The sequence below is a fragment of the Sorex araneus genome, chromosome 7, assembly GCF_027595985.1.
Source record: "Sorex araneus isolate mSorAra2 chromosome 7, mSorAra2.pri, whole genome shotgun sequence".
Taxonomy (NCBI): Eukaryota; Metazoa; Chordata; class Mammalia; order Eulipotyphla; family Soricidae; genus Sorex; species Sorex araneus.
This window is the reverse complement of record NC_073308.1, coordinates 6,810,770-6,823,361: the sequence shown is the minus strand read 5'-3', so window position 1 is coordinate 6,823,361 and position 12,592 is coordinate 6,810,770. Positions and strand designations below refer to the sequence as shown.

At 41.5% G+C, this 12,592-nt stretch overlaps 1 protein-coding gene across 1 annotated transcript in view; it reads left to right on the top strand.

Moving 5' to 3' along the window:
* Positions 1-12,592, top strand: part of LOC129406558 (leucine-rich repeat-containing protein 37A3-like) — a 48,992-nt gene that overhangs the window by 19,652 nt on the left and 16,748 nt on the right. Inside the window, exons 6-7 of the mRNA XM_055144722.1 lie at positions 10,267-10,338; positions 11,131-11,205. Coding sequence (XP_055000697.1) covers positions 10,267-10,338; positions 11,131-11,205 — 147 coding nt within the window. The remainder of the gene's footprint in view (positions 1-10,266; positions 10,339-11,130; positions 11,206-12,592) is intronic.

The following is a 12,592-nucleotide window of genomic DNA, read 5'->3' as shown; positions in this document are numbered from 1 at the left end:
TTTTTTCCAAATTCTGGCTATTGTAAACAGTGCTGCAATGAACATACAAGTGTAGATGTCATTTCTTCTATGCTTTTTGTATCTCCGTGATATATTCCCAGAAGTGGTATTGTTGGATCAAATGGGAGCTCAATTTCTACTTTTTGAGGATCATCCTTAGTGTTTTCCAAAAGGGTTGGGCCAGTCGGCATTCTCACCAGCAGTGAAGGAGAGTCCCATTCTTGCCATACCCGCGCCAACACCAGTTGCTTTTGTTCTTTTGGACGTGGGCAAGTCTCTGTGGTGTGAGATGATATCTCATTGTTGTTTTAATCTGCATCTCCCTGATGATTAATAATAAAGAGCATTTTTTCATGTGCCCTTTGGCCCTTCGGATTTCTTCTTTGAGAAAGTTTCTGTTCATTTCTTCACCCCATTTTCTTATGGGGGTTGGGTGTTTTCTTCTTGTAGAGTCCAACAAGTACCTTGAATATCCTTGATATCAATTCCTTATCAGATGGGCATTGGGTGAATATCCTTTCTCACTCTGTAGATTGTCTTTGTATTCTGGTCACTGTATGTTTTGAGGTGTAGAATCTTCTTAGTTTAAGACAGTTCCATTTGTTTATTTCCATTTCCACTTGCTTGGTCAGTGGGGTGTCATCTTTGAAGATACCTTTAGCTACAATGTCATGGAGGGCTTTGCCAACCTTGTCTTCAATGTACCTAATGAATTCTGGTCTGATGTTGAGGTCTTTAATCCATTTTGATCTGACTTTTGTGGCTGGTGTTAGGTAGAGGTCTGAGCCCAATGTTTTGCACATTGCTGTCCAGTTTTGCCAGCATTATTTGTTAAAGAGGCTTTCCTTGCTCCACTTCACATTTCTTGTTCCCTTATTAAAGATTAAATGATCGTATATTTGAGGGTGTGCATCAGGATATTTGACCCTATTCCATTGATCTGCAGCTCTGCCTTTGTTCCAGTACCATGCTGTTTTAGTTATAACTGCATTGTAGTAGAGTTTGAGGTTGGGGAAGCTGATGCCTCCCATCTTCTTTTTCCTAAGAATTCCTGTAGCTATTTTAGGGGATTTATTGTTCCATATGAATTTCAGGAGTGTGTGTGATCCATTTCTTTGAAGAATTTCATAGGTATTCTTATGAGGATCTCATTGAATGTGTACAGGGCTTTGGGCGAGTATTCCCATTTTGACAATGTTAATTCTCCCAATCCATGAGCAGGGGATATGTGTCCATTTACTCGTGTCTTCTTTCATTTCATGAAGTAGCGTTTTGTAATTTTCTTTGTACAGGTCCCTTACCTCCTTAGTTAAGCTGATTCTGAGGTACTTGATTTTCTGAGGTATGACTGTAAACGGGATTGCTTTTTTTATGCCACTTTCCTCTCTCTCATTGTTCGCATAGCCTGCAACTTTACTATACAAGTCAATAGTTTCTAGGAGTTTCTTGGTAGAGGCTTTAGGTTTCTCTAAATATAGTATCATATCATCTGCAAATAGTGAGAGCTTGATTTCTTCCTTTCCTATCTGGATGCCCTTAATATCTTTTTCTTGCCTAATCGCTATTGCAAGTACTTTCAGTACTATATTGAACAGAAGTGTTGAGAGTGGGCATCCTTGTCTTGTCCCTGACCTTAGGGGGAAGGCTCTTAGCTTTTCCCCATTGAGGATAATGCTTGCCATTGGCTTGTGGTAGATAGCTTTGACTATATTGAAGAAAGTTTTTTTAAAACCCATTTTGGTGAGAGTTTTCATCATAAACGAGTGCTGGATCTTGTCATATGCTTTCTCTGCATCTATTGATATGCTCATATGGTTTTATCTTTTCTTTTGTTAATACGATGAATTATGTTGATTGATTTTTGTGTGAAACAACCCTTGCATCACCAGGATGAATCCCACTTGGTCGTGGCCTATGATCTTTTTTGATAATTTGTTGGATTCTATTTGCTAATATTTTGTTGAGGAAGACATAGAAGAGAGAGGGCTAACAGATCTATACAAGGCATTCCATCCCCAAAAGAAAGGATACCCATTCTTTTCCAGTGCACAGGGAACATTCTCCAAAATAGACCACGTGCTGGGCCACAAAACGTACCTCAATAGAATCAGGAAGGTAAAAATTGTATCAAATATCTTTTCAGACCATGATGCACTGAACATAGAAGTCAATCACTCACAGATGCGGAGAACTAAATCAAACACCTGGAAATTAAATAATTCAGTGTTGAACAACAAGTGGGTCAGGAAGGAAATCAAAGAAGAAATCAAAAGATAACTGGAAACAAATGATAATGAAGACAAGAGTTACCAGAACCTATGGGATGCAGCGAAAGCCATATTAAGGGGAAAATTTATAGCGCTATATGCATTTCTCAGGAAAGAAGAAAAGGCCTACATAAATAATTGACTTCACACCTCAAGATCTTAGAAAAGGACCAATAAAAAGATCCCAAAACAGGCAGAAGGAAAATATAGCAAAACTTAGAGCAGAGGGGCTGGAGCGATAGCACAGCGGGTAGGGTGTTTGCCTTGCACGCGGCCGACCCAGGTCCTATTCCCAGCATCCCATATGGTCCCCTGAGCACCGCCAGGGGTGATTCCTGAGTGCAGAGCCAGGAGTAACCCCTGTGCATTGCCAGGTGTGACCCAAAAAGCGAAAAAAAAAGTTAGAGCAGAAATTAACAACATGGAAACCCAAAAAACAATTCAAAAGATAATGAAACCAAGAGCTGGTTCTTTGAGAAAATAAAGAACATTGACAAACCACTAGCAAGACTCACAAAGAGAGAGAGAGAGAGAGAGAGAGAGAGAGAGAGAGACCCAAATAAACCGAATCAGAAATGAAAACGAGGATATCAAAACAGAAACCAAAGAAATTCAAGAGATCATCAGAGACTACTTTGAAAGGCTATATGCCATGAAACATGAGAACTTTGAAAAAATGAACAAATTCCTGGATTCCTGTATTCTCCCAAGACTGAACCAAGAAGATGTGGAATACCTGAATAGACCTATCACTATCAAGAAAATTGAAACTGTAATCAAAAGTCTTCCCCCAAACAAAAGTTCAGGTCCAGATGGATTCACTAGCAAATTATTTCAAACCTTTAAAGAGGACCTACTGTCAGTTCTTTTCAAGATTTCCCAGGAAATTGGAGAAACAGACATTCTCCCAAACAGTTTCTATGAGACCCATATTTCCCTAATACCAAAAGCAAAGACACCACAAAAAAAGAAAACTACAGGCCAATATCCCTGGTGAATATGGAGATACATTAACTATCTCCTCATGCTTATTATAGATATTTTAAAATCCTCTTTGGGAGCTGAGTGATAGTACAACGGGTAGGGCGCTTGCCTTGCATGTGGACAATCTTTTTGTCCTCAGTACCACAGATGGTCCTTTAGCACCTCCAGGAGAGACCCTTGAACAGAGCCTGGAATAAGCCCTAAACACTGCTGGATGTATCCATGAGCTCCAAAATAATAATAATAATAATGATGATGATGATGATGATGATGATGATAATGATGATGATGATGATATTAAAGCTGGGATTTGTACAAAGATGATACTAAAAACACAGCTCAGTTTGATGAATGCTATCAGTAATAGGGTTCTGGTCAGGACGCGTCTTTCCATTTATTTCCATCTTTAATGTCTCCCAGGTATTTTTAAATTTACGTGTGGTTTTGGGGGCTTGGGGACCACACCCAGCAGCATGCAGGGCCATTCCTGGCTCTCTGTACTCAGGAGTGTCCCTTGGTGGGAACCATCTGGGTGTGGTTCCCTGGGTCAGTGGATGCAAGACAAGCACCTTAACCCCTGTATGATCTCTCCAGTCCTTTATCCTTTAAAAAAATTATTTTTAATCCCTGTGAATTACAAAGTTACAAAGATATTTGTGATTGAGGTGCAGGCATACATTGTTCTAACACTAACCCCTTCACCAGAGTCCACTACTTTCCACCCGTCTCCCCCTCCTCTCCCCCCGCTCCCCCCCCAGGTCCCCTTTGACCCTGTAGCAGGCACTTTGTCCAGCCATCTCATTGTCCTACTGTTCTCCCTAACTTATCTCCCACCCCCATCTCTGCCCCAGTGGCAAGTTTCCTACTGAAGACCAGTTCAGCTGTTTGTTTCTGTTGCCGTTGGGCATTTGAGGTTCCCCTACAAAGTTTGAGAGAGATGGTTCTGAGTCCGTTCCTCTCCCTCTGACTGATTTCACTCAACACAATACTCTCCAGATCTATCCACATTGCAGCAAATTGCATGACTCTATCTCCTCTTATAGCTGGGTAATATTCCATTGTGTGTATATCTACCATAGTTTCTTTATCTAGTCATCTGTTTGTGGGAATTTGGGCTGTTGCCATATTTTGGCTGTTGTATATATTGCTGCAATGAACCTAGGAGTGCAGATGCCTTTTATGCACTGTGCTTTTGGGCCCTTAGGATATATTCACAAGAGTGGAATTTCTGGATCATATGGAAGTTTAATTCCTAGTTTTTTTGAAGAATGTCCATATTGTCTTCCAAAAAGGTTGGATCAGTTAGCATTCTCACCAGCAGTGAATGAGAGGCCCTGTTCCCCCAAATCCTTGTCAACACTAGTTCTTGTTGTTCTTTTTGATGAGTACCAGTCTCTGTTGCATGCGGCCGACCCAGCTTTGATTTCTCCACCTCTCTCGGAGAGCCCGGCAAGCTACCGAGAATATCTCACCCGCACGGCAGAGCCTGGCAAGCTATCCGTAACATATTCGATATGCCAAAAACAGTAACAAGTCTCACAATGGAGACATTACTGGTGCCTGCTTGAGCAAATCGATGAGCAAGGGGATGACAGTGATACAGTGATACCAGTCTCTGTGGTATTAGATGATAACTCACTGTTGCTTTGATCTTCATTTCTCTGATGATTAGTGATATAGAACAGTTTTTTCCACATGCATTTTGGTCATTTGTATCTCCTTTGGGCTGGGAGTTGGGCCATATTAGGCGATGTTTGGGCTTATTCCCAGTTCTGCACTTAGTAATCACTCTTGATGCTGCTCAGGGACCATATGGGATGCTGGGGATTGAACCCAGGTTTGCTGCATCCAAGCAAGCACCTTACCCACTATGCTGTCTCTCGGTCCTTGGCCATTTGTATTCTTCTTTGAAAAAGTTCCTGTTCATCTCTTCTCCTGTTTCTCATTTTTTGTGTCATTATATATGCAACCTTTTAAATGTATTTTTTAATTATTTTGTTTATTGGACCACACTTGGTGATACTCAGGACTTCCTCCTGGCTTTGCATTCAAGTGTTGAAGTGTTGGGGAGACCATATGGGATACCAGGGATCACACCCAGATCAGCTGTGTGCAAGGCAAACACCATACCCGCTGTACTATATCTCTGGGCCGTATATCTGAAACTTTAAAAAATTTAATCTTTAATTACTTCTAGCTAGTGTCTAGAAATATGACCAATTTAGGCATATTGCTCCTGTATCTTAAAACCTGGTGGAATTTGTTTATTAATGATAGTAGTCTTTTTTTCTATAGTCACATAGTCTTTGTGTCTCATGGTCCAGTTCCCCAGCAATTTGCCAGAGCATTTTGAAGTCTCTCTGGATCTCTCATTCCTCAGCTTCACCTTTGAAGTCTTTTGGTTGGGCTGACTTTTGTGCCCTAGCTTTTATCCATTGCCTCTTAAAGAGCAGCCATGTTGAAATACTTACCTATGACTGTTTTCCAAAAATTCCCTGTAGGGAGAGGCTTTTAGCTATGTATAGCTTCTCCATCAGGAGGTGCTCAAGGCTTGCTCCTGGATCCTCACACAAGACTCACACTGGCAGTGCTCACAGGACCAGCTATGGGATGGAATCTTTTTAAAAATAGGCAAATGGAAAAATAGGGATGGAATCTGGCTTGGTTGTGTACAAGGCAAGTGCCTCAACACCTTGTAAAATAGTGCCTCAGTCCAAAGACAAGCCTTTCTCATGGAAATTCACCAGAGAAGTAAAATTCTGACAGTTCTTTGAGAATGCAGCTTTGAAGGGACCCCAGCTGCATTCTGCTCCCACTGATCCTGGGGGAAGTGGATGCTTTTTAAGCTCCCCTCAGAATGGAGAGTAAATGTCTGAAAAGTTAAAGCAATATCCATCTTACTATTCTTACAGGAATTTGTCTTTTTTCTCAACTGAATGTTCCTGGGTTTTTGGTATAAACCCACTTACTAAAATTCAAGAATTCTGAAAATACGATTCTATCAAATATTCCAGTTGTTAATTTTGTGAAAGAGGAAATGAAGTTTTAGATTCTATCCTTTTCACTGATTCACCAATAGCCCGGTTACAATTCTCTAAAGTCTTGATGACTATAGCTAATTAAATATTTACTCATGGAAGATCTTTAGAAGAAGGAAATAGAGAGTTTTTGTTTGGGAGTGCTACACCAGGTCATGCTTTGGGGGATACACCTCCCGTGCTCAGGGGTTGCCAATAGGTGGGGATCTGCAGCTCATGTAGTTCTGAGGATGGTACCTGGGCAAAACCTGCATGCAGTCATATAAGCTGTCTCTTCAGTCTCCAAATGTAATTGTTATATTCTCTCCAAGATGGGAAGATAAAGCATGTAAAGGTTTTTGCTCTGTGCTCTGGGATCACTCCTGGCAGGGCTCAAGGGACCATATGGGGTGCTGGGAATAAAAATCTCCAGACGTGACTCCAGTCGCCAGCTAAAGTTTTTGGCATGGGCAGCTCCTCGCAGAATGTCTGCAGCCTAAGAACTAAGCCACGGCCCCATGCCCGCCCAGGAGGGGAAAGGTATTTCTCTCGCCTCTTCCTTGCCGGGGGTGAAGGGCACAGTGACCAACATATTATGACGACCACAGATGGGGTTTACAAGCTTGCAATGATCCAATATCTGGAAGAAACCTCCCTGGACTTAGTTGCTAAAGTACAGAAATCCAAAACCACGCTGCCGCAGACCTCATATCTCTTCAAAACAGGTCTGTCTCTAGTGGGGTACTCCTAACAATAATAGTGAGGTTTGTGTTGAAATATTGAATGTAACCAAAGTAAATAGAAAGTAAAGTGAAATTTATATCAGTTTCAAGGTGGGGCTGTGAGGGGGGGCAGGATGGGAGGTGTACTGTGTTTTTTTTTTTTTTGTGGTGAGATATGGGCACTGGTGAAGGGATGGTTGTTTCGGCATTGTATAACTGAGACTTAAGCCTGAAAGCATTGTAATTTTCCACATGGTGATTCAATAAAATAAAATTCTTAAAGAAAAAAAAATTCCAGAGCAAACACTGCCCATTGTACAGTCACGTGGACTCCCAGGAAGGTAGTTTGAAAGGGTATTTCTGCATTGAGTGCCCTGAGAAAATTAAGCTTACACAATCTTTTAAACCCCTTCTCATCATTCAACAGGTTAAACAGACTTTTGAGTCTGAACTGAATTTAAATCCCAGCTCTGCTTTTTACCAGTTTGATGGCTAGGACAAGTTATATATAACTGCTCTGTGGCTCAGTTCCCTCATTTGTAAAGCAGACTAACAATATCTATCAGTAAAGTTATTGTGACGATTAAATGTGAAGTGCTGATCACAGATACCAGGCATCTGGCAATAGATATTAGCTTTGTCTTTATATATATATATGTGTATATATATACACATATATTCTAATATACATGTGTATATATATTAGGGTATGCTAATGTGTATATATATTAGGGTATGCCAATGCTAATGTTTCTTGAATAGAGTTTACTGAAAATTTCTTTGTTTTTTTCCCCTCCTGTGTATTTGTCTGCTTGTTTTAAAAAGTTTGCCTATTTTTAAAAAGAAAATTCATTCTAGCATCTTGGAACAAAATTTTTTGTCAAAAATGAACTGCTTCTGGGACTGAAGTGATAATATAGCAGGAAAGGTGCTTGCTTTGCAGGCGGCTGACCCAGGTTCATGCTTGGCATTCCATATGGTCCCCTAAGCACCATCAGGAGTAATCCCTGAGCATTCCTGGGTGTGGCCCACAAACCAAAGAAAGAAAAGGGAGAGGAACTGAGGGAGGGAGGGAAGGAACTGGTTCATTTTACCAATATATCCATAATGTTCGCACAGCAGAGCCTGGCAAGCTCCCCGTGACTTATTCAATATGCCAAAAACAGTAAAAACAAGTCTCACAATGGAGACGTTACTGGTGCCTGCTCGAGCACATCAGTGAACAATGGGACGACAGTGCTACAGTGCTATCCATAATGTTATTTCTGAAGTATCTAGTAACTACCCAATATTGTCAGACCAGTGACAGTCAAGGTGACCCTGGCATTCAAGAAGCTGAAAGTCCAGGAGACTGACAGGTGACCCAGTGATCACATACAGTGTGACAAAGGTCAGGGCACAAAGATCTCTGTGAGAATGACTGGCAAAAAGACTGCTTCCACCAGATCCTCTTAGAAAACCTCCCTAACCCAAGCGCCGCAATGCTCAAGGCTGCTCCCTACGTGCTCAGGCCGAACCTCACATACGAGCAAAAATATTCCTGGACTGTGCAGCGGCAAAAGTGGCAGCACAACACGTCATAAAACACTCCCTACCCATTCTCCATAATTACCACACCACATTTGATGGGGTTCAGTTTGTAGGCAATAAATCATAGAGGGAAATATATGTATATATGCATACATATATATTTTCAGGGGTGTAATGATAGCACAGTGGGTAGGGCATTTGCCTTGCATGCGGTCAACCCAGGTTCAATTCCTCCACCTCTCTAGAAGAGCCTGGCAAGCTACCGAGAGTATCTCACCCGCATGGCAAAGGCTGGCAAGCTACCCGTGGCGTATTTGATATGTCAAAAACCAGTAACAATAAGTCTCACAATGGAGGCGTTACTGGTGCCCGCTCGAGCAAATTGATGAGCAACAAGATGACAGTGATACAGTTATACATATTTTCAGATATGTATACCAAAGCTCACACCACCCAAACTTCAACAACTTGTTAGTGATATCCTATAGAATGTCTTTTTTTTTTTAATTTTTTATTGTGGAAAGTTACAAAGTTACAAAGTTTTCAGGTTTAAATCTCAGTTATACAATGCTCGAATACCCATCCCTTCACCAGTGCTCATATTCCACCACCAAGAATCCCAGTATACCTCCACCCCGCCCCCTCACACCCCAAACCCCCCCACGCCCCTAGCCTCCCCACCCTAAGCCCCCCCCACCTGTGTAACTAATAAATTTCACTTTACTTTCAATATAGAATGTCTTAATGGTTCCTGCCAAAATAGAACAATCTTCACACTCTTTCTTATGTGAACACTTTTTTTGTAAGCCTGTTCAGCAGTTCTTCATAACAGACAATATGAAATATATTACTTCGTTTGTGTTTTGTGACATGGATTGGGGTTGGGATGGAAACATCCCGAATTTGGTGGAGGGAAGGTGTAATGGTGGTGGGATTGGTGTTTGAATATTCAGTGTAATCAAACATTGTGGACTAACTTGTAAAGTTAAAAAAAATTTGAAAAAGTAATATGGAGTTTATGCCCTATATAAAATTTTAAAAAAGAAGAAAAATAATATTTGCTGCAGAGCAAGGACTTCCTGCAGACATCATCACTCTCTGGGTTTTCTTTCATCTTTGGGGGTGGTAGGGAGACACACCCAGTGGTGCCCAGGGCTTACTCCTGACTCTGTGCTCAGGGATCACTCCTGGCTTATTGTGGGGCCTATATAAGGTGGCAGGAATGGAACACAAGTGGGCTGCATGCAAGGCAAGTACCCCACATGCTGTATTATTTGGCCTCTCTTCCTAGGGTTTTCAACTTGGAAAAATTTGTCAGCATATTTTTAATTTGTTCTACATTTGTGTTTCTCTCCACCCTCCCACCCTCTTCCCTCTTCACTTTATCATCTAGAGACTTGAGTGTTCCCCAAAGGGAGAATGTTTGGGGCTGGAGCAATAGCACAGCGGGTAGGGCATTTGCCTTGCACGCAGCCAACCTGGATTCAATTCCCAGTATCCCATATGGTCCCCAAGCACCACCAGGAGTAATTCCTGAGTGCATGAGCCAGGGATAACCCCATGCATTGCCGGGTGTGACCCAAAAAGCAAAAAAAAAAATGCTTTATGGATTCTAAGCATGATTATAGATAATGACAGAAAATAATGTTTTTTCACCTTCTAGTTCCATGCTAATAAAATAAATATAAACTTTAATGCTAGTTGCTGATTATGTCTATAATTTTAATTTTATTGTATATTTTTTAGAATTCTCAGTCATAATCCTCTAACAACTATTGAAGATTCATATCTTTTTAAATTGCCAGCATTAAAATATCTGTAAGTATTATAATAGTTTTGTAGCTCATATGGTTTCTGCTATAATTTGCGGTCTTTATTTTTCTCCATTTTTGCCAAAGATTGTGTTTTGCATTGAATTTAAAAGTTATAATTTGAATTTTAACACTGGATTGTTGAATTGAGATTCATTGTCAAAGGAAAAGATTAAGAAAGAATGTACATGGGTAACAGCCAACAGAGGAAAAGAGCAATGTTGAGTACATATAGATAAGAAATATACATGTAGAAGTATTATTTATTCCAGAAAGTAATGAGTAATAATGTAAACATTACTTAAAAAAAGAAAGTAAAGAGGACCAGATAGGTGAGTGGTTGGAGCCCATGCACTGCATGCTAGAGGCCTGGATTCGACCTCTGGCGCCATGCGTGTTTCTCAGAGCTCTATTCAGAGCAACCCACAAGTACAGCACCTAGCATATCTCCCAAGTACTGCCAGGAAGGAAGGAAGGAAGGAAGGAAGGAAGGAAGGAAGGAAGGAAGGAAGGAAGGAAGGAAGGAAGGAAGGAAGGAAGGAAGGAAGGAAGGAAGGAAGGAAGGAAGGAAGGAAGGAAGGAAGGAAGGAAATTTATTTAGTCTACCAAATTGTCATTAATTTGATGATAGAGAAATCTCTTATTTCTGTAAGAGCTCTCTGGAATTATGGTCTAGAGTAAACAGTTGACCTGGCTTTACAGCGAAGCCAGAATCAAATATATGCTTCATTAATCTCATCTACTTAACTCTAAAGCTTCTGCATTTGGATTCACATCATGCTTGTGTTTTCTCCCTCAGAGACATGGGAGCAACATCAGTGTTGCTTGGACCAGTCCAAAACATCCTCATGATGACTCTTGAATTAGAAAAACTGTAAGTTGATTTTTCTGACATTTATTTTCACTTAGGTTTTTAAGGCTTTTTATTTTTGTTTCTCAATCTTGGAGAGCCTGGCAAGCAACTGAGTGTATCCTGCCCACAAGGCAGAGCCTGGCGTATTCGATATGCCAAAAACAGTAACATGTCTCACAATGGACACGTAACTAGTTCCCGCTCGAGCAAATCAATGAACAGCGGGATGACAGTGCTACAGTGCCACAGATTTCTTTAAATGTTGGAGTACTGCTACTTATTCATCCATTGATTAGGCTAATTGAATTTGACATGCACTCCACAATACATTTTTTTATTCAGAATGTTAATTTAATTTAATTAAAAAATTTTAAATTGAATCATTGTGAGATACAGTTACAAAGCTTTCATGTTTGAGTTTCAGTCATACAATTATAGGACACCCAACCCTCCACCAGTGCCCACCATCCACTACCAATGTCCCCAGGATCCACCCCCTCGTCCCACCCCTACCCCTGCCTCTATGGCAGACAATCTCCCCCATACTGTCTTTTGTTGGACTGGAGTGCTAGCACAGCGGGTAGGGCATTTGCCTTGCACACAGCCAACTGGGGTTCTATTCCTCCGTCCCTCTCAGAGAGCCTGGCAAGCTACTGAGAGTATCCCACCCGCACAGCAGTCTGGCAAGCTACCCGTGGCATATTCGATATGCCAAAAACAGTAACTAGTCTCACCATGCAGACATTACTGGTACCCGCTTGAGCAAATCGATGAGCAACATGATGACAGTGCTACAGTGCTACTCTCTCTTGTGTTGCTTGTTATGAATAGTATAAGATGTCATGAGACCAGAGGAGTGGCTGTGTGCTCCTCAAATTTTAAAAGTTTAGATAATTAAGGTGTGGAGAAATCTCTGCAGAGAGCTGCTCAGTTCAGAGTTTCTTTGTGTATCTGGATTTTGACCATTAAGGAGCTTAAGTGGCAGCCGAGGGCAGTTTGTGGGCATGACCTCCAGCTTCCCTCGGGGAGAGGGAGGCCAATGAGAGGGACCGGCCCATCCCCTATCCCTTGAGGCCTGGAGTTTGCTGTCACTGAACCTGTGTGCCTGCACTTTTCATTGTGTTCTGGAAGTTGGTGCCTGTCGGGGTTTTTAAGGGGCAGGTGGAGGGATGATGCCTGCCCCTGTCTGAGGCTCCCCAGTGAAGTTGGCCTGGCTTAAAGTCCGGAGGCATCTCGCAGAGAGCTGCTCGGTTCAGAGATTCTTTTGTGTGTCTCTGGATGGTGGCCCTTGTTTCCATCTTCTCAGAGAAATAAACTATTGGCATATGCCCTGCAGGATATGCCCGCTTGGCCGTAGGGCACCTCACCACCAGCCCTAACTGTGGCTTTTATCTCTTTCGAGATTTAT